This window comes from Gallinula chloropus (assembly GCF_964237585.1).
Source record: "Gallinula chloropus genome assembly, chromosome: 28".
Lineage (NCBI taxonomy): Eukaryota > Metazoa > Chordata > Aves > Gruiformes > Rallidae > Gallinula > Gallinula chloropus.
Window position 1 is genome coordinate 4,415,032 of NC_140113.1, and position 21,029 is coordinate 4,436,060.

The following is a 21,029-nucleotide window of genomic DNA, read 5'->3' on the forward strand; positions in this document are numbered from 1 at the left end:
GCTTCCTAGTGAAAGATGGAACAGGTCAGACAGAGCCCATAGCATGCTGGCAAACAGAAGGAAGAGCAAGTCCTTGATCACTGAAAAGAACCTCAGCAGCTCCAGACTGCGTCACGCTGCACCTAGCAAAGGAGGGCAGAAGCACACTGCATTAGGTGACGACAGGATGAGCAGAGCCAAACGAGACAGGGTTCAATCAGCCCTCAGCCTTCCCATTTTGAAGGCTCAGAAATGTTTTTAGAAATCAACTGTACAAAATGCTGCCCCTGTGGCACACCTTCTGCAGCCACCAGCCTCCAGCACGGCAGTGACTGTATTTAGGAAATCCTCAGTCAGCCACTTTCAAAAAGAACTTATTCCCTGTTTCTATCTTCTTCAAAAGGAATTCTTGTTACCAAATGTCTGGGTGGAATTGCACAGAGGCTGGGGAACTGCCAGGATCTGAGCTCCCTGACAGCTGCCAGCACCAGCTACTGCAGATGATGGTTCAAGGAAAAGCATGGGATGGTGCTGGAAAAACAGCAACCACCTGAGACACAAGTACATTAACAGAACTACAACCCCAAGAGAACGAATTCCTCACCTGTCCCATTTCTGGGGAGAAGGTGCCTGATACTGTGTTCTGCTTCTTCAGCCTCTTTTGCTGATCCAGACGCTCCTTCTCCTTCTCCACGGCTCTCTGAGCCTCCCGCAGTCTCTCCAGGTCGTGCTGATAGGCCTCTCGCTGCCTCTCCAGTTCCTCCCTGTCCTGATTCAGCTTCTCCCTCAGCTGCCGCGTCTCCTCCTCACGCGCCCGCAGCCGGCCCTGGGTGCTTTCAAACTCCCTCTGCTGCTGAGTCCTCTCCCGTTCCAGGCGCTGCTGCTCCATCTTCAGCTGGGCCTGAAGTTTATGGACGTTCATCATCTCTTCCCTCTGCTTTTCAAAGTTGCGCTGCTTCTCCTGCTCCAGCAGCAGGTTGCCTCGGGTGGACTGCAGCCGGTACTGCTTCTCCCTGTCTACCATGATGGCTCGTTGCATCTCAATGTAGCTGTCCTGCTGAGATATCACTGCCTGGAGGGGGGATAAGAAGTTCAGCATGAGGTACACGGGTTCAAAAAGGAAACCAACAGGCACAGCTAAACAAAAGACAGCAGCATCTACCAGGTTAGAGCACAGAGACTTTTGTCTTCAAGGGCTTGTACAGCTCCTTGTGGCTAACAGGACACTAAAGGTGGCTGAGCAAACAAGTTACAGAGGTTAAAAGTAACTTTCCTTGCACCTAGAATTATTACTCTGAATCCAGTAATCAAAACTCAACAAGGTTACAGTAAAAACAATCAATACATACACACACAGAGACACGTATCAACAGCAATTTCAAGAAGTGAGTGTGGTGGAGACCAGATGGAGCTCAAAGTAGCAAAGAGAACTGCATCAAAGTGAGCAGAAGAAAGGAAACAAGTACATAACACAAGAGATCTAACTCTTCCTTCACAGCAACAGACCCAGTGTTGGACTCCTTGAGCCTCATGTCTTAAATTCTGCACTTCACTCCAGCTTTAGGGGATATTTTCCTGGTAGCTCCGCTCCACACCTTCATGAGTTCATTACATTTAATGCCTAGAAACATCTTGGACAGTAAGTAGTGGTTTACCTGAAGACTGAAGAGCAGCTGTAACAGTGTTTGTATCCTCTGGACAAGCTGAAAAGAAATGGAAGATACAAGACATGAGACACGTGAGCAGAGCTCTGTTTTGATCACTACACAGGTACAGCACTCATGGGAGATTTAGAAGCAGGTTTTTCCACAGAGATGAGACCCTCCAAAGAGGCAGGAAAAGCAGTCAGCCAGCTCTCTGAAATGCCTGTCTGGAGACCCAGAACCCACCTCTGTTTTCTAATGGGACTTTCATCTCTGCATTCATAGTGCCTTAGAGTCATAGGGTACAGGCTGTTAATGTGCTTGTGGTTCCATGGATATTAAGAATACAAAGGGGGTTTTGGTGGTTTCTTTTGTAGGTTTGCATGCTGTTGTCATAACTGAGCTGTTTCCTGTTAGACTTCCTAACAGCAGGAGTAACGTACCTGAGACTCTATGGTGGGCTGAGAACCAGCACTGTCATCCAGCATTGTTCCCTCACCCTGGAAAAGACAAAAGCAGCTCTCACGTTTGCATCTTTGTGAGGTTCGTTCTGCTCCACTACAAGGAGCTGGAACGTGAGGAAAGGCATTGAAATCATGCTTGAGCCAAACGTACGGTTTGAGGTCCTTCTTCTGCATCAGCAGGGAGCTCATGGAGTTGTGCATCTGAACTTAACACAGTGCCTCTACAGTCCCACTGCCTCTGGTCACCACTGCTGTTCTTCCTAAAAGTACCACCTGGAAGAAGAATGGAGTATGATTAGCTCACCCCTGCACAGGGCCTGTGAAAGCTCAGCAAGCAGGAGAAATAAAGAGCAACCTGACGTCAGACCCAGTGTGTGGCTCAACCAGGCTGACTCAAAGCAGAAGAGCAGACAGCAATCATGAGTAGGACTGCTCAAAAAGGAATAAAATCTTGAGGAGAGTGGGTTAAGATGAACAGGGAGAGGAAGCTCAGATTACTGCATGCTATTTTAAGTGAAGCAGCCCCAATGTGTGCAGAAAAACGATCATCTGTGGCTACCAGAACTGCAAGCTCCTAACAGGCAGTACTCATCAGTGGAAAGCTTGTATTCAGAGCAGCAGCACTGCAAAAGCTTGGAAGGAGGTGTGTGTGTGTGGGGGGATGGAAACCATACTGCACAAAGCACCTGTAGTATGACAGACACACAGAGCCTTTCGGAGCCAACACACAGTATTCCAGAGATCAACCACCAGGGAAATAAAGACCATTTCATTTGTTGATCAAAGCATGAATCAAGCATGGAGATAAACAGTGTATCTATTATTTCCACTCCTTTCATTAATTAACTGATGAGGCATCTCTGCCAAAAGGACAATTTATATTATCTAAGGATTCAGTGACCTGAGGGCTGTGCAGATAGAAAAGGAAGTGGAAAAAAGTTCACGATTCAATAATAAAAGCAGGCAGATGAATTCAAATCTCCCAGCTTTTCAGGTGAAGGTTATTTTTTTCAATAAAACTAAAATTCTGTGTGGAACTGCAGTAACTGGAAAGGCTGGGTAAAGGTAATGCCCTTAGCACACTGCCGAGAGCCCTACTCTGCTCTCTAGTGTTGGTATTGGAAGCTGAAGACAACACACCAATACCACATACTAGAAGTTTGCTCTTGGAGTATGACAAAGCTTTTTTATATCAGAGTCTCAGTTAATTGTTCTTATCTCATTCTCTGTGCAAAGAAACACAGCAAAGAGCTAAGCAGCTCAGAAGAATGCTGAATGGTCCCTTTCTTACTTTTATTTGAAATCGAGGGGCTGCTGTCATATCCTCCAAAGGTCTCTGCTCTCCTGGGGAGTCCTGACCCCAAGCCATCTTCAGGCTGACAGGATCCACTGCCTAAGTGAGTGAAGAGAAGGTTCTGGAGATTTTCAGCTAGGAAAGAGAAGAACATGTCACGTAAACAGCCCTGTCTACGCAGCGAGACAAGTTTAAAAAAGCCACCCCACAACTCAATCATTAAGTACATTAAAAGATGAGGCCATGTGAGAGGGTTCTAGCAGCACAGATGAGTTTTCTTTCCTGGCTGGCCCTTTATGACAGGCTTTTCATACTGCACATATAAATATGATCCCCTCCTTGACTGCAAGTTATATTATCAAGCCTTGAGGGGGTTTTGTTGTTGGTTCCCCTCTCCAAAATAAAAGCTATGTTGGTGCTTATTTTCTTTCTAAATATATTATATTTAGCCAGAGTATTTTAATCTATAGCCCCCATATAATATTATATTTCAGGGTGGGTGTATTATTAGAGCACTCAGTTACCCATCTGAATACCCTCATCCTTAAGACTCCACTAGCTGATCCTTAAAAATGAAATAATCCCAGTGGTGAGAGGTTCCTCTACCCACACACAGGCACATTTTACCTCTCCTGTGGATCAGTTTCAAGAATAAGGAAGTCTGAAGTGTTATATAAAAGTATTAAGTTATTGCAGGATGATTTTCAGGATCTGTGCTTGGATCCTACATGCTTATCCCCACCTCTGTGTCCAAACACACCCACGTTCCCACACTGCACTTACCTTCTGTCACTGCAGACTTCAGAAGAGCCTCTCCTTGCAGGCTGTCCGAGTTACCTCCTCGGAGAAGCAGCCTAGATCGGGATCCTTGGGAATGGTCCTCAAAGCCATTCATTTCAGCCATTTCTACATAAATCTGTTGCTTCTCAGTTAGACTTTGTGTAATCTGGTCATCTTTCATGTTCAAACGCTCTAAGGGGAGAAACAAACTCAGTACTGCCTTCCTAATCACTGGCAAAGTATTCAATATTGAAGATTATTATTCATTTTATGGTCAGAGCATCAAACGCAGGGATACAATTATCAGTTAAGGGGAAAACCTCATGGGTATACAAAGCCTAGTAGACTTATTTAGCTATTTCTAGATAATCTTGCACTACTTTGAAAGACTTATAGAGGAGAAACTCAATTACATCATGTGACAGAAAAAAAAAGGAAGACAAAAGAGGCAGCCATAAATCAGAGCCGGTGTGGAGAAGCTCATGGAATGTGTAACTGAGCCATTACCTTGAAAATCTTTCAATTTAGCAGCTCTTGCTTCAGCCTGCTTCCTCTCTGCTTCAGGTTCATTACATGTTTCTTCTTCTTCATCAAGACAGCTGGAAAAAGAGGGGGAGAGAGAGATGTTTCATTTACGTAGTAGAGAACTTAAACCACGTCCTAGGCAAAAGCTTCAGGTTGAATCCTGAGCTGGTTTTATCTTGATTGTCAACCTTCCTCTCTTACCCAAAGCCCTGTTAGTTTTGACAGGGGTGAACCAAATTTCATGTTTATTAAAACAGAATAAAAGCACAACAATGTCTTTGGCTGGTTTTTACTGCACCTATACAACAGGGAGAATTGCATGTTCGGTCTTACAAGGAAAGTTTAGGGACAGTTGAATGTATTTTTATGGTAAATTTGCAGAGAGAAGATTAATGAGCAAGAAATCCATCCCTCCAGCTTCCACTCCTAATTTACCTTTCCACAGCTCTGCGGATGTGTGCCATCCAGGAATTCCTCTCCTCCTTGGAGCTTGTATGAATTTCATACATTTCAGGTCCTTTTAAGGAAGCACTAATTAAGAACATGGCCTTTTCCTCATTAGCTACCTCTCTTACAATCAACTTCTGCAATGAGATAACTGGTGGCTTGGAGTCCTGCAAAACAAAACACAATTCATTGCCCTGAGTTCTAGAGGAGCTGTGAGGTTTGTGGTTCCTAACTCCCCATCTTCCTACTGATTTATAGGTAACTCCACAGCACTGTCACTTGATTGCTATGGCCTCTTCACATGACACTTCTGACACTGTCATTTTTTCACTCATCAATCATAGACCAAAAGATGAAGAAGCTACATTTCAAAGCCAAGAGGTCTTGTTACCTGACTGAATATTGAGTTTTATGGATTTAAGCACCTGAGGATTCCCCTTTGGTCCCAGAAAGGAAGAACAGGCTGAAAAATTTTGCTCAAAAAAAGAGGCAAAGCCAAAACGTGAAAAGAAAACAAACCCCTTAACGACACATGTGAAGTGAAAGGGGAGAACAAAGGAAGTGTTAGAGGTTTGAAACTGGCAAGTTAGCTACAGAAGAGCTAAAAGCATAACTGGGAGGTGCTACAGTGTCTCATCAAGCCCTGTGAATAGTAAAATGAAGGTGACAGTGTACTGTGTATCTGAGGATTAACCGGATTAGCTGTCAGTCTCTGCAATGAAAACAAACATACAGGAGGGGTACTAGTAACTAAAACCCTACCTGCTTCACACAGCACAGGTCCAATGTAGATAGCCTAGAAAGATGCTTCCCAGAAGAAAACAGCTCTTTGTAACTGCTGAACCTTCACTGCATAATCTAATCTAGGGGAATGATAAGAAAACCCAACTGCGAAGCTGGTGGCAGGAACACAGGATTTGCCAGCTTCTCCGGGCAGCTGTGCTGCCCCTCCAGCCACAAACAGAGGTCACTGGGAAAGCACAGTCCCTGAGCAGATGCATTTGCTCCTCCTTGCTTGATTCATCTATGCAGAAGTGCTATCTAAACAACCATATACATACAAAGAGGCAAAAATACAATCTAAGTCCAGAGCAAAAACCCACTGGGTAGAAGAGATCAGCTTTCAGGGACTGTGTGTTATGTGCTCACAGAAAAGAACAGTTACTAGGGGATGTGTAAACCTGGGCATGACATGACTAAGAACACACATACATGCTCTTACTTATTGGGAACAAGGCTTAGTAAACTACTCACACTTATCTGAAAGCAATGGCAGCCACACTGCCCCAGCAGTCAAACACTGTACATCAGAAGTATCTTGTTCCCCCTGCCCAAACCCCTTGCTCTTCTGCTCAGAGCTTAGATGTGCTTTGGGAAACCGTGCAGAATAAGTCTATCAGAGTGCATGTCATAAGATGAACTATTGTTCAGAGATTCACCTAAAAGGAAACAGCTTCCAGCCAGCCTGGTTTGTGGAAGTATCCCCATTAGAAGATGGTTCATTTGAAAAGCGGTTGCTGTTACAGCCCTGAGGTCACCAAAATAGCTTTTGCCATTAGAATTCAGCTCTAACGTTAATGTCTTGAAAACCAAAATACATCCAAGACAACAATTACACAAAATAGTTTCTCTGTGGCTGTAACAAAACCAGCAACAGCTGGACAAGATGGGGACAGAATGTACACAACCAACTGCTCTGAGGACGCTGGTGGAAGTGCCCCACACATGCGAGTCCACCCAGTGCTGCAGTAATTACATTTGTCTTTAGTGCTTATTGCACATATTTCAGGAAAGTTCTCTGCCCCCAGTAAATCTGAGGCCATTGTGAGCATGGGTACCACCTCCCCTGACAAAATGCAAGACTCTTTCCCTTCACACTCACACACAGAAGGGGAGTTTACTTCCAAGTGCCTTTCAAAGCACCGTTCCAGCATGTTTAACACGTGTGACTCGTATAAACTCTCTAACAGCTGGCTGGCTTATTAACTTAATTTTCCTTCTGAACCTATCCTAACAGGTATCTAACATCTACAACTGCATTTCTTCTGCAGTTACCATCACTTTCATAAATACTCCATGTGAATGTATTAAATTAGCAGAGCAATACCTACCACTGATGCAAACGTGTATTTTTGGTCCTTTTCTTGTAAGAGGAACAGTACATCAGTTAACAGGACTGCCAGAACATCTACAGTGACAACAGAGAAGAAAAAAAGCTGATTTTAAAGCAGAAAAGCTAGACCAGACACAAAAATCACTTGACTTAAATTTCCCTTGGGTCAGGGCAGGGAATAACATCTCAACATTTGCAATACTAGGTCTGCTACCACCTTCCACTTGGATTGTTCACAGGCAGCTTGGAGCTGGGCAGAACCAGCACAATACAAACTGAGCTGATTTAAAGCTTGAAAACACCTCCACAGGCATCCTACACATGGACTCACGAGGGAACATGTCTCCCTCAACAGCAGATTCTTCTGGAACCACAGACATTCACAGCACCACCCACCCTTGGCTGTGTTTTATGTGCCAGTGAAGCTTCTCCTTGCCCACCTGAGCAATGAAGCTGGTACAGCATGCCCTGCTTTGAGTTTCCCATCATGCAGGATGAAGGTGTTGGGGGGCTGACATGACACAATGTTGTGAAGTGTGAACCAGAGCTCACACAAGATAATGCCTTTCCACAGGAGATTTAAGCCAGAATGACTCAAAGCTTTGTCATCTACCTAAAGACCTCCCTCTTGAATTGGAAAGCAGATCAGGGAGATAATAAGCAAACAGCATAAGGAACTTATCATGCACCATTAGAGGGATGCTTATTGGACAAGCCAAGAATAGCACAAGTGCTATTTCCTCCAATATCCTATTAAACAAGCAGGTTACAGTCACCTCATTTTATACTCAATCGATGGGTAATAAACAGCTACTAAAAAAAAATAATCTCAAAATCTTGTTTCCCAGTTGTACTTTTCCTCCTTCCTGCTCCTTTACCTTTGAGTCTCCCTGATGCAGCCTTCCAGTACAGCATCCCATCCAGTAGCAGCCGCCTCTGTCCCACGTCATCCTTCCGGAAGATAAGCCCATTCTTGCATTTCCCAGTTGATTTTGGTTCCATTTTATGCATAATCTCTTTAAGGCGCTGCCCCTTCTCACACTCATTTACCATGGCATCTACATGAGTGATTGTGTCCTTAATTAAACTAAGGGCCTGAGTCAGCTCTTCATAATCTTTAGTTCCACCTAGGAGAAAGGAGTAACACTCATGTTTTCAACTCTGGTAGCAGCCACACCAACAGACTGGAGCACGCAGGTTCCATACTGACCATATAACAGTATTTCCTAGGAGTTTAAGCTTAAAAATAAAGTAATAATATCCTAAACCTCTGATGAACAGACAGGCTTAACTGCCACAGTTTCATGGCTGTAGATGTGGCCCTTTGATGAGGTGAGACTGATCTGGATCTGCATCTAAACCAGCATCATTGACTAACGAAGAAGTGCTAAAGCAGGTATAAAGCAATCCCAGCCTGTCTCCATGAAAGAATATGGGAAAAAAACAGAAGAAAAAGGATTAGGAGACAACTGTGAGGCTTCTAGGGCAGATGAAACTACCTACCTTCTGTGTTCTGGATGATACGCTCCACCAGGACTGGGTACTTGGTGATGCGCTGCGTGACCAGGAGGATGCACTCCTGCACCCCGAGTCTCCTCACGATGGAACAGTTGCCAATTTTCTAGAAAGCAAACCAGACCCATCACACCCATGGCTGTGTTAGTCCCTCACCTCTCCAGTCACACGTTTTCTGTCCCAGAACACTTCTCTCCAGTGAGGGATAGCACCACAATGTTACCTGTGTTCTTTTACTGAAGCAAAACCGACAACATCAAAATTGCTTTTACTAGCAAACCATTTTTAGGTATTATTTTAAACTACTGTAACTAAACCTGGAGGCAAGCAGAGAATGTTCCAAATCAGTCTGACTGCCCATGGGCTTGCTGACTGCCTTTTATCACAGGATCAGTCCTTCAACACACAGAAAAGCACTATAATTTTAAAGCTAGACCCACACCAACCAGTCAAATCACATTGACAATGAGTGAGCTGGTTCTTTTACCACTGGAAGCTCACCAGTACACTGGCCTAGAGAAAGGTGCTTCTGTTTAAGGAGGGAACACTGAAGAACCAGAATGAACACAGTGCCAAGGTCTTTCTTTACAAGGACTGAGACTATTTTAAAACTCCCACCACTTATTTAGCTCTTTTGAGAGTAAAGGGTTCTCACTTTTGAAGACACCCAGTTAAGAAGAGCTTTGAGTACAGAGTCACGCTGGAAAAAGCTCACACAGTATCACTTACTCATGACTGGAAAATGAGAATACTTAGGACTGTGCATGAATACTTAGGACAATGCCATCAGATTCGGGTTACAGGCTTCCACTTTGGCTCTGTCTCTCCAGCCTGTCCTACTGACTGCACATTACAGTGTGGAGCAGGTAAACAAACCACCCTGGAGCCAATGTTCTGGGTTTGGAAAGGTGATGGAGTGGGCAAAACTAGACTAAGAGCACCCACTTTTTGTATAGTGGCTCCTCAACAGCGTTCATCATTGATTTAATCTATCAGCATGCCAATATGCAAAGATGGTGAGGCAGCAGGGCAGTCAGCACTAGCACCAGGAATGGAACAAACACCCCTCTCCCCAGTCCTGGGTGTTCTTGAAGGCCTGCCTCAAATCTAACATTGCTGACTGCAGCTCTGCATTCCAACAGCTCAAGAGATGTAAAAGACAAGAAGCTATCAACCCAGCTAATAACGAGAATGTGCCTCTAACCCTGCTCCTTCAAATTTAAGAGATCTTGGAGTACAAAATAAAACACAAAGTGTAAAAACCTGAAGTCTATTTTGCAGAGTTAGAATGTGAGACTTCAGCTCATTTACCTTTATTAAGTTTTGGAACTTCTTATTGCTTTGGAGCAGGTCTTTATAGTGACTAACAGCTTCATTATGTCCACAGCAGAACACACCATATTTCTCTTTCATTCTCTCCCCATTTTCACCTGAAAACTAATAGGAAATAGAACTATGAAAGACTGGAATCATTAAGGGTATACCTACAGCCACCCCAAGACTCAGATTCAAGTTTTTTTTATGGTAACAAATTTCTGAGACGTTTCTTCAACATTCCATTTTTTTTTGTACCAGAAATGAGAGATTTTTGCCATGTGACATCAGAGAGTTTGGAGTACCATAAGCTCCCAAACAGTGAATCATGGTTAACATCATAAGAATTTTAGGAAGGATTTCTAGGCCTCTGCACTGCAAAAGACTGAGGGAAGTAAAAGTTAAGGGACAAAAAAAAAGGTTGTGGTATATGAAAGAAATTGCATCCACTCCATATGGGAATGAACACTGAAGTTTAGAGCAGCTGTGGACAGTTTCAAGGATCTTTACTGTCTTGTTAAACGGTCAGAACCAAGAAGCTCAGCATTAAATACAGGAGAGCTGCCTTTGGGTTGGACACCAGCCCTGTATTACCATCCTTCAGGTGCAGATGAAAGCCAGAACCAGGCCACCTGCAGCCACATATCCCACAACACACATACCCACGTGCCCAAAGAGCTGTTAATGAACATTGCATGTTAGTGACAAGGTGTGTCCCTGGGAGTCACACACTGCACTGGGAAGCAAATCTTAAACCCAGTGTCCAACCCATCTCCACACAACATAACTTTAACTCACAGTCAGCTTTATAGAAATGTAATAACATCAACAACATGGGTAGAAGTGAATTGACACCTGTTTCACCAAGAGGTCCCCAATGTTCTGGATGATGTAGTTTCGGTCGCTGCCTTCTTCCAGGGATTCCTTCCGGCGCTCCTTCAGCTGGAGCAGAAATTGCCCATGCAGCTCCAGCAGCTCGTCCACACAGGGGAAGAGCTTGTTGATGACTACATTTGGGAACTGCAGCTCCTCTCTCATGGCTTTGGAGTACACCTTCAGCATTATTTTCAGGGTCCTAACGTGGTGCATTTCAGTCTGCATTAGTTCTGGGTAAGGGGAAATAAGAAAAATCACAAATCATTTATATGCTGAGCAGGCTCTGAGAAGCCACCACCTCTTTCTTCACCACAATCTTGGCATCACCCAAGTGAAGGTCCTAAATTTGCCCTGTTAATCTCCCAACCAAATAGCAGCTGACCCTACTTATTTAATGACACTCCCCAGCTGCAATTATTGAGCTAGTCTCTAATTGCATAGCTGGGCTTTGCTACTTACACAGGGATACTGAAAACTATGGGTTGCTTAAGTCCTCCTCTCAATGCTTTTATGCACATCAGGACAGGTAACAGACTTGAAAACCTGCACTAAATTTTAGACCACAAGCACAATTTGAAGTGGGAGCTAATAAAAAAATGGTAATTTCTGCTTTGTTTCAGAACAGTGACACCCTGAAACAGAGAGAGTTGTAAGAATAATAAAAAAGAACAAATACTCTTACCATAAATGACATCTTGCCTTTTTATAACATCTTTCTTTTGCCTTTTTGCATATGGCTGTTCCACTGCAACACTCCACGACTCTGCCTCAAACTCATGGGCATCTGTTTCTATTTCACTTCGGAGGGATGCAGAATATGCCTCTGGACCAAAAGCACATACAATTTACATTATTATTGTTCCCCACCAAACCCCTCATTAACATCATTAACAGCAGCAAGAGTATAACCACCTCAGTGCTGCTTTAAACCCATGTTTGAAAGCACAGAAGTTCCATACCTTCCAGAAAAGCCGAGTCTGCTGTTGAAGGTGCAAGTGAGACAACATCATCTGAAGTCTGCTTAAATCTGATAAAGCCTGAATCCCCTTCATCCATGTCGCCTGAAATTACTCTAAATGGCCAGAGAAGTTAGACCAAGGCACCAAAACAGAACATTCATATTTTTTTAAAGCTTCTTGAGCAAATAATAATAATAATAATAATAAAATCTAACTCCTTTAAAGAAGCATCTTGCCTCACTTATAGTGCAATTAACATAAACACTGATATAAAAGCTATCACTACACCCCAACTTTAAACAGGCAAATCAATTTAGCAGCTCCATCACTGGAATATTACACTTTTAATTAGAGCAGCATAAGCAAATAAGTAACTTGTGGTATGCCATTTCAAAAGACAGTCACCTGGTGACAAGCCACAGTCAGTTCAGAGTACAAAGGGCACTTTCACTGAGAAGGGAGTAACTGTGGCACAAAGTAAGCAGCTACTTAAACCAGCAGATAGCTTTGCATATGTTGACTTTGATTCAGGGTGTCCTGCAATTTAAAGCACTGCTGTCTCTGCACTAGTCAGAACCAGCACAACCTAGAATAACCCAACTCGGAAGAGATGACTGAATTTCAATAAGTCTGAAGACAAACATAGCCAGGAAAGCCACAAGCTACACAGGGATCCTCAAACACTGCTCTGTTTTATGCAGTGTTTTTCATGAGATGGTACACAGGGACTAAAGACAAAGTGATTTAAATTAAAAACACAAAGGTTACTGCTCAGGGGAATGAATTTCAGCATTGAAAGCTCAATGAATGTCTTCTGAGCTTGAAAGCCAGGGTGAGTTCTTGCTTTAGTTCTGTAATTGTTTCTCTTTTCACACTGGGGGGGGGGCAGGGGCAAATGGGGGGGGGAGCAGCAGAAGAGAAGCAGTTTACTCACCCAAATTTACTAACAGCTCCAGCAGTATTCAGTGAAGACTGAGAGTTTCCTCTCTGGGCGATAGTCATCCCGAGATTCCGGGACAGAGCTGGGGTGCCATCCGGTCCCAGGAGGAGACTTCGGGGCTGCTCCTTCAGAGAAGCTGCTAGGGAGGCAAAGATGGAGTTGGTACTCAGGAAGTGAGGGGTGCATTGCAGGTCCCCCGCTCTCAGACCTCGCTCCGAGTGCGGGCGGAGAACCGACAGGATCTTGGATGTCAGGAGCTCGTTGTCCAGAAAAACATTCTCATTCCATTTCCTTGAAAAGGACCCACAAAAAGACAGCTCAGGATGAGCTGGGATCGTGTTGCTCCTGCCGCTGCTCTTGGAATTTGTATTCCCCATGCTCAGCTGCCGGCTGCCCTCAGACCGGGCACAGTAAAGTGGCCCCAGAGATGCTGTGTTTTTATACCACCTGTGATCCTTCTAGAAATGTAAAGCTGCCACTTAACTTACAGTATTGGCTAAATCAGCAGGTCTGAAGTGCAGGAAATTGGTCCCTACTGTGCCCATTTAGTGTGGAAATTGCAAAGTATCTTCTCCTTTAGTAAAACACCAGACCCTCCCCGCGATTATTCACACTCTGCCCTATAAGGGCACAGAACATTTCATGGCAAACAAGAAAAACCCAAGTCCACACAAAACCCACAAGTTCTCTGCAATGCTTACTGCTACGTGGAGATTTCTATCTGTGTGCACACACACTGAACCTAAGAGATGCCAGAGCTACATTTAATTTTAATACTGCAGCTTTTTAGTGCTTTTTAAATCCAGGCAGACTGGGAACTGGAAAGATCTTTAAAACTTTAATCACTATTACACAATACATGGAAGCCCATAATAGACTTATAAAAAATGGATACAATTATTTAGCACTAATGTCTGTAATGAATGATAAGGAATAGGAGACAAGATACATCCTTTTCAAAAAGGAACCTTGGGGAAGTCAAAGATGAGGAATCAGCCAGACAGCCTTTAGAACTTATCACCAGCAAGGTCTGCAGCTGCCCTTTCTTAAAAGTGCTTTTGAGGACATGGGGGTGGAAGAGATCTCAGGGATAACTGAACCCTGGGCTCTGCCACTGCAAGCAAGCTTTGTCTTACACCCAGATAAAACTCATCCTCCACTGCTGCGTCAGGACCGTGCTGCTGGAGCAGCTCAAGAGGGTCTCCACTGCCCAGGTGAGGTTTGTGTGTCACCAGCTGACAACTTCCCTTGTAAAAGCACTCCCATCCCCAGAAGTTCCCCTTCCCAGCCTGCACTCCTCAGTGTGCCTTCACTAACCATCACCTCTCCCTCCGCTTCTGCCTTGCTCACACTGTACACACAGTTAAATCACAGTGTTCACAGTGTTGCCTTGTATAAAACAGGTTTTTCCACATCTCTTGACGTCCCATACTGGACATCTGCTCGTCTCTTATTTCTTCTTCCTTGAAACAGGGGACTGGAATCATCAGTACAGCAGAGCTTCCACCAGTGCAATTTCATAAACGTTGCATCACTGCACCTTTTCCCACTGAAAATACCTTTCCCAGTACGTGTCTGGGTTTGAAATCTCCTGGTGACACACACAGCCCATTCTCAGTCTAAAACAAGCTGGGTAAACAGAGTCCTCTCCCTTCACCTCCAAGTGATGAGCTCCAAGCCCACAGGCCCGGAAGAGAAGATTAAGTAGGTATTAGCAAGACTTGCAAAGGTGGATTTCTTAAACCAAGGCTTAATAATAAATACCCTCCTGTTCCCACCTGGGATGTACTGACACCATCAGCCATCAAGTTCTCCTCCTGTGCCCCGCACAGAGCCAAGAACAGGAAGGTCTGTTTCAGAATGATAAGCCAAGTCTGAGAATTTCCAGAGGCAAAGCACAGGGAGTGGGACAGGGGACACACAGCAAACTCTGCCTGCAGCTTTCTAAAATGCATTTCTCTCTGTGTTGATACAATACCTGTGGGGTTTTTTGCCAGGCACTGCAGCCTGCAGTGTTACACTGTGTGTACAGACATACAGCATCCATGCTATTAGCTGTTCCTTTAACTTCCAGCTTCTGCTTTGGAGTATGGAAAATAAGTCCTGGCTGCCTAGCAGAGCCTGCACCACCAAGGAGCCATCTTCTGAGTTCAATTAGCACTGTCTGCACACTGCTGAGAGTCCCTATCGATCGCTGTTACCCTATCACACCAGACCAGACTGGGTACCACAGAGCTGTTCCAAGGAGCAGCCCTACAGCCAGCTTGTCCTATTTTCATTATTCCTTATTGTTCCCCATTTTAGCCTCTGTGCTTTCCCCTAAATGCAAAAACCCATTCTTGGTAATGCACATGGCCATGTCTCTTCTTATAACACTTAATCCCTCTGCATTACCTCTTGGAAAGGGTTGTTTCATGAAGGAGTGTACCTGGCAGTGCAAGGGAAACAAACCCATGAACCACACTTGGCCACTGTCACCAACTGTGCTTCTCACAGCCACAAAGGCACCAACTGTAAGGCAGGAAAGAATCCTGCTCCAGTCATGACCAGTCATCTCACAGCCAAGAAGCCTGTTCTGTTAATGAAAACCTCCTGATATCTGCAAATTAAAATGCCATTTAAATCATACACCTGTGGCTGCCATGGTTTTTCCAGTAGCAAAAAAGCTCTTTCAAAGCCTATGCTGTGAGACAGCTGTTCTTTCTTCCTGGTTTTTTTCCTCTCAGATCCCTTTTCCCACTTTGTTTCAACAAAGATTTATGTCCAGAGCATTAGTGCTAACTCGTCTTAGAGATTTCTAGCAACCACTAGCTGCAGGCAAGTTTTAAATAGACAATTATGAAAATCTGATGTAAAACAAAGTTCACAGTTCTAGTCTTTTCAGAGGCCAGAGAATAGACAATCAATGAAAAACGAGCTTATCGATCCCTTTTCACCATGATATTTTGAGGTTACACAGCAAGAAGGTATAAAGAAAAATAAAAGGATAAAAAGATAAAAACACACAGGAGATTGCTAGGAGCCTCTGAGCTGTTCCCCATAGAAAAAAAAATGAAGCCAGCTTATTAAAAGAGACCTTTTCTATACTTCAATAACACACTGTGTATAGCCTTTAAAACATATTAAAGAAAAAAATACAATTGAACAGATAAGCCTTGAGCAGAGAAATCATTCTTTAGTACAAACCTGGGGCAATGCACTGGGGCGAACTCTGTGGAGATCCAGAAGGTCTGTGCTGCAAATCTTTCTGCTACAGGAAAGAAAAAAAGACAATATTCTTACACACACAGCCCAAACTTTCAGTCTGAGGGAACTGTATTTGTCCTGTTATGTAAGGGAAGCTGTATAGTGAAGGTATGAGAGATCTGGCATAGTGACAGGCTTGGTTCTTTCACCTTCCAGAAGAAGGAGGGCATATAGACATTAACACTTAGTTTAAAAATCCCAGAAGGTATAAGCCAGATTGAAATAGACCCAAAAATGAAGCTGCAGCTGAATGAAAGTGATGATCTTAAGTAATTTATTGAATAAAAGCAACCCCCTTGATGCAGACAGTCTTCACCTACACCTTGTTACCTATGGCAATACTAATTAAACTAATCTAGCCAGTTTTAACCCAAATTTAGACCACCCACTGAAAGTGTCATCCTTGGTAGGATGCACCTTAGAATCACAGGCTGGTTTGGGTTGGAAGGGACCTCAAAGATCACTGAGGTCCAACTCCCTGCCACTAGAGGACTACAGTTCATTGAGGTGGGATTTATCAAAGATGCAAATTAATTAAATCAGTAGTGCAGCCTTGGCAGATGGCTTTCTGGGAGCCTGGCTTCACTGAGGATCTGACTTCAGTCCCCACACCCCTTCATGCTACAGCTCCCTCTTTGCTCTCTTCAGGAGTGGTTTGTAAAGGCTGATTCAACCAGGGAAGTTTGGGAGAGGGAAATAAAAGCAGCAGAGCAAGGGAGGTTTTTTTCCATTTAAAAGGAAAATGTGCCCAATACATTGGGAAGTTTAAAAGTATATATCAAAACCCCCACAAGAACATTTCTGCCCTCAAAAGAGTTACATTCTAAATCACCACTGGCTGAAAGCACTTCCTCTAACCTCTAATTGCCCAGGTCTAAGCTGCTCTGCTCTCTCTTTCCCCCCCTCATGGTACTCCCTAATCTGCTATCAGCCTCTGAAATCATCAACGCTCGCAGGTTAAAACAAACTAAAACTCCCTCAAGGATAATTAGTTATAAGGAGGAGGAAATTATTTTCAAAACCAATACCAGAAGAAAAAAAGCCACCACCTGAAATCAGCCTGTGACATCACAGGCAGGGCCACAGATAAGGACTGAACAGCTTAGCAAGATCTAAAGTTCATCGCAGTTCAAAAATGAAACCACTTGTTCTGCAAGGCTCAGCTTGTGAGTGACATGCAGCTGCTCCCACCAAAATCCCCCTCTCCCCTCACACTCCCCCAGCAGCTCTGAGGTGGCGCGACCTCAAACAGTGGCACAGAATGCAGAGGTAGGATATAGTTCAACTCTGATCTCCCCAGAAGCACTGATGGGGCTGAGCATCCTCACAGGGGTCGGTCACGGTGCCGACAGACGCAAGGGATGGGAAGTCCTCTTCAGCACAGCAAGAGAACACTTCCCTTTGCTTCCCCTGCATACATTGTCATCAATTACTATAATGACAGGGTAATAACTATTCAACGTCTTGAGGATGTAGGGCAGGATTCTGTGCTGATGTAAAGGAGAACACAGGGGCCAAGCTGAGCTTGTTACATCAGGCCTTGTTGTTATAAAGGAAGAATAAACTTTAAAACCCACCTTGGGTCTGCTGCATTCAGCCAGTAAACTCCTGCAGCTCTTATGGACATTCACTGCGCAGTCTGAAACACACACAAACAGGCTTAAATGATTCCTGTCATCCCCATCTAGGGAAAGGAAGAGTCAACACATCAGGGACCTCAGTTTTGGAAGAGGTGCAGAGTGAGCCTGGGTGTTGCAGCGAGCATCCTCGTGGTGCACGGTCTGTTCTGGATTCTGCACCACACACTGGGGTTTTCTCACCAAGCTGCAGGGTCACAGACAGCACAGTTCCCACCTGCAAGCACAGAGCCAGCGCTGGATGCAGGGACACACCGTTGTGCTTAACCTCCACCCAACCACAGCACCGCTTTCCTCCTCTTCCAAGGCTTTTTCCTCAATCTCACAATTCAAACCTGACACCAGTCACGGTGGTGGCACGTTACGGGGCTCTGTATGAACAGGCACCTCTCTGCACGGGGTATTAAGAGCTGAAGTAACCATGGTGAAGTTCCAACCACACCATGGAACCATCAGGGTATTGCCCCTATCAGAGCACTGCCACCTTTCCAGCTTCCTAAAGGAATACGTACAGGTAAAGGAACTAAAGCAGCACCCTCACCCCAGAGGCATAAACCCCCTGAACACAGAGTGAAGCCCAACCTCTCTTTTTCTTTAGGAAAACTACCGCTTGAGAAAACAGGTTGACAACTTGCAGCACCAAATATTTCCTACAGTCCTTTTGCCCACTTGTAAATAAGACCCTTCACCAAGAGCAGAAGCAGCACACCAGCTCCCTAAAGGAAACCAGGATTTGTGTTGTCCTGCGTACTTCAAGCGTGCCTGTTAAAAGACAAATGGAACAGAACTCGGAAGATGAAGACTGTATCTGCTGGAGAAAATCCTGTTTATGTTTAAAGCAGAGAGAGAAAAACCTATTTATGGTCTTCATGCAGACAGAACCATCACCCACGCCTGGCGCCAGGGCTGATCTGCTCTGGGGAAACGGGGAAAGGCTCGCTTGTGTTTTCCAGAGAGAACAGGAGGAGAACGTTGACTTGGCCTTAAACACAACCAAATTAATAAAGATACAAACACAAGACTGAAAGGGTAAGTATGCAGCCCTGGAAGATGCTGGCACATCACACAACTCCCACCAGTGTGGGCAGTAAGCAGAGTGCTGCACCTCACACAGCATCACAAGGTTGGAAAAGACCTTTAAGATCATAAAATCCAATGGAGTCCATCAAGCCTGGAGTGCCTGCTGCAGGGAGAACACCCACACACACAATCACCTCCTGCAACTCCTCTCGTGTTTGTGGTATTTCTACTGACACTGTACCTCATGCAATAAAACATCCTGTTTCAAATGTATGATAAAAATATAGGAAAACTAATAAGTAGCTAAAACTAGGGAGGGAATAACAAATACAGGGGTTATTTCAGCATTGGTAAGGCATCAGTCTTACTCAGGTGAAGAATTTGGGAGGGTAGAAAAAGGAAAGGGATGGTTATGTTGGGAAGTTCTTCTCAAACTGGAGAGGTGCAGAGGAGAGAACAGAGCTGGAAACTCTGAGAGCTGCCAGCCAAGTCCTTCCCTTCCTCTTCCCCATCCCTCAGTCACTCACTGGAACTAGAAGATGAATTTATCAGGGTAAAACCATATCCCCCAAAGGATTTTGTTTTGACACAGACTATGCAGAAGGGCCATGACTCCAGCTAGTGCTGAGAGCACCAGGAAAAGTGCCTGCATGCCCAGAAGGTGTGAGGATTTGGGCTCCCTTGACGGGGTGGGACAGGGCTATAGGTTCAAGAGCGATCAAGACAGCACACAGCACAGCAAAGGAAGCAAACACACTGTGGCTGTTTCTGGGCTTAAAGGAACGGGTCTGGAATCAAGAGTGAGAATTTGGGGAGCATCATGGTATCCCACACCTGCTCACTACGGGACTGTCACCACCCCTGAAGCACTGTGCAGAGGGTAGTGCCAGCGGAGACCCACTGCTCATTGATGGAGCAGCGAGACAGGGCCACATCCAGCAAAGAAACACTGAAGACCAAGAGGCTCATAAACCTCATAGAAGATCCAAGGTAATGTAATTAGCATCCAGCACAAGCAAAAGTCACTTTCCTTATTAATGAGATGATTTTTCAAAGCCTCAACAGAAACTAATTTACAACTTAAAGAGCATTTTACGGGGCAACGTGTTACAGTGCCCAAAAACACCGAGCGGCACGGGGCAGGAGGGCAACAAGCCCAGCTCAGAAAGGGCAGGCAAATACATCTTCCCCTCCCTGTAATACCATCCATCCACTGGATCAGGCACTGGCAACGGCCTGAAAACGTCTTCCAGAAGAAACCTATGACTCACAGATATTATGACCCTGACCTTTGCTCTGCAACAGTAATGCCCAATAAAGTAACTCTTAAAAGGTCATTTGCAAACAACAACAAGCGTCAGATATGCTGTGATTAATCTAGAATTGAACTCCTGCCTTTTTCCTCTAAGTGTACAGCAATTTGGTGGTTTTTAAATGGCAAATTTAGAAAAAAACAAACCAACAACAAACCTTTGAATGCTTCAGTTCAGGGAGGGATACCTTTTAACAGCGATCCTACTGACACAGGCACTCTTCTAATGCAAAGGATATGCTCACCACCTATTAAACCCAAGCAGCAGAGGGGACCTATGGACAAAACAGTTTTCTGGTGAAACTAATAATTTTTCTCTTTTCAAATGTCTGATGCTTCAGTGATCAAAGAGAACCTCTCCCCTCTTTCCTCACCCATACAAGATAACTCCCTTCCTTTGAACTGACAAGGGAAATAACTTGCATGGGAATGATTAATACAGAACATAAAATCTGAACTTATACACAGGATACAACAGCCAAGAAACATTTCAAACAACTACAGCCTTCCAGAAAAAGCAGAGTGGCTTTGTGATAAATCTGGGGGAAGAGGAGGGGCTTCCCCAGAACGTGAAGTTTCTGCAGTCGGTAAAGCCAGGTCAGGTATCTTCAGGAACTGAGAGCAGATCTAACTTTGTCCCAGTGGTTTTGGTGACTGGTGTTTACTTGTTTTGCTAACTTGCCTAATTGTGTAAAGGCAGAAACTGGAAGGGTGCAGGGTGATCAGATACTTCACATTCTGAAACAGAGAGAGTTCATGCGAGAGAGGAACGAGGCCAAATTAGCACGTTTCAGTTTCCCTGATAAAGCGTTCCTCTTTGTCTCCAAAAACAACCTATAATTACCCTCTGACAGTATCAGGTTTTATTATCAAAATATCAGATGGACGGATAGAGGTGGGGTTGTGCTGTTCCCAACACCACAGGTTCTGGTGGCCTTGGGGTTTCCTCTAAACACAGAAACCCC

At 44.5% G+C, this 21,029-nt stretch overlaps 1 protein-coding gene across 1 annotated transcript in view; it reads right to left on the bottom strand.

Annotated features, from left to right (window-relative positions):
- The window catches only part of ARHGEF18 (Rho/Rac guanine nucleotide exchange factor 18), a gene marked incomplete at its 5' end in the record, with an annotated part of 42,197 nt that overhangs the window by 4,548 nt on the left and 16,620 nt on the right, over positions 1-21,029 (bottom strand). The window contains 18 exons of the mRNA XM_084276384.1: positions 584-1,051; positions 1,635-1,682; positions 2,066-2,122; positions 2,238-2,359; positions 3,378-3,515; positions 4,164-4,352; positions 4,668-4,759; positions 5,121-5,299; positions 7,244-7,320; positions 8,124-8,372; positions 8,749-8,866; positions 10,072-10,197; positions 10,930-11,180; positions 11,633-11,773; positions 11,910-12,022; positions 12,844-12,988; positions 16,036-16,099; positions 17,673-17,734. Of these exons, the coding sequence (XP_084132510.1) occupies positions 584-1,051; positions 1,635-1,682; positions 2,066-2,122; positions 2,238-2,359; positions 3,378-3,515; positions 4,164-4,352; positions 4,668-4,759; positions 5,121-5,299; positions 7,244-7,320; positions 8,124-8,372; positions 8,749-8,866; positions 10,072-10,197; positions 10,930-11,180; positions 11,633-11,773; positions 11,910-12,022; positions 12,844-12,988; positions 16,036-16,099; positions 17,673-17,734 (2,639 nt within the window). The remainder of the gene's footprint in view (positions 1-583; positions 1,052-1,634; positions 1,683-2,065; positions 2,123-2,237; positions 2,360-3,377; positions 3,516-4,163; positions 4,353-4,667; positions 4,760-5,120; positions 5,300-7,243; positions 7,321-8,123; positions 8,373-8,748; positions 8,867-10,071; positions 10,198-10,929; positions 11,181-11,632; positions 11,774-11,909; positions 12,023-12,843; positions 12,989-16,035; positions 16,100-17,672; positions 17,735-21,029) is intronic.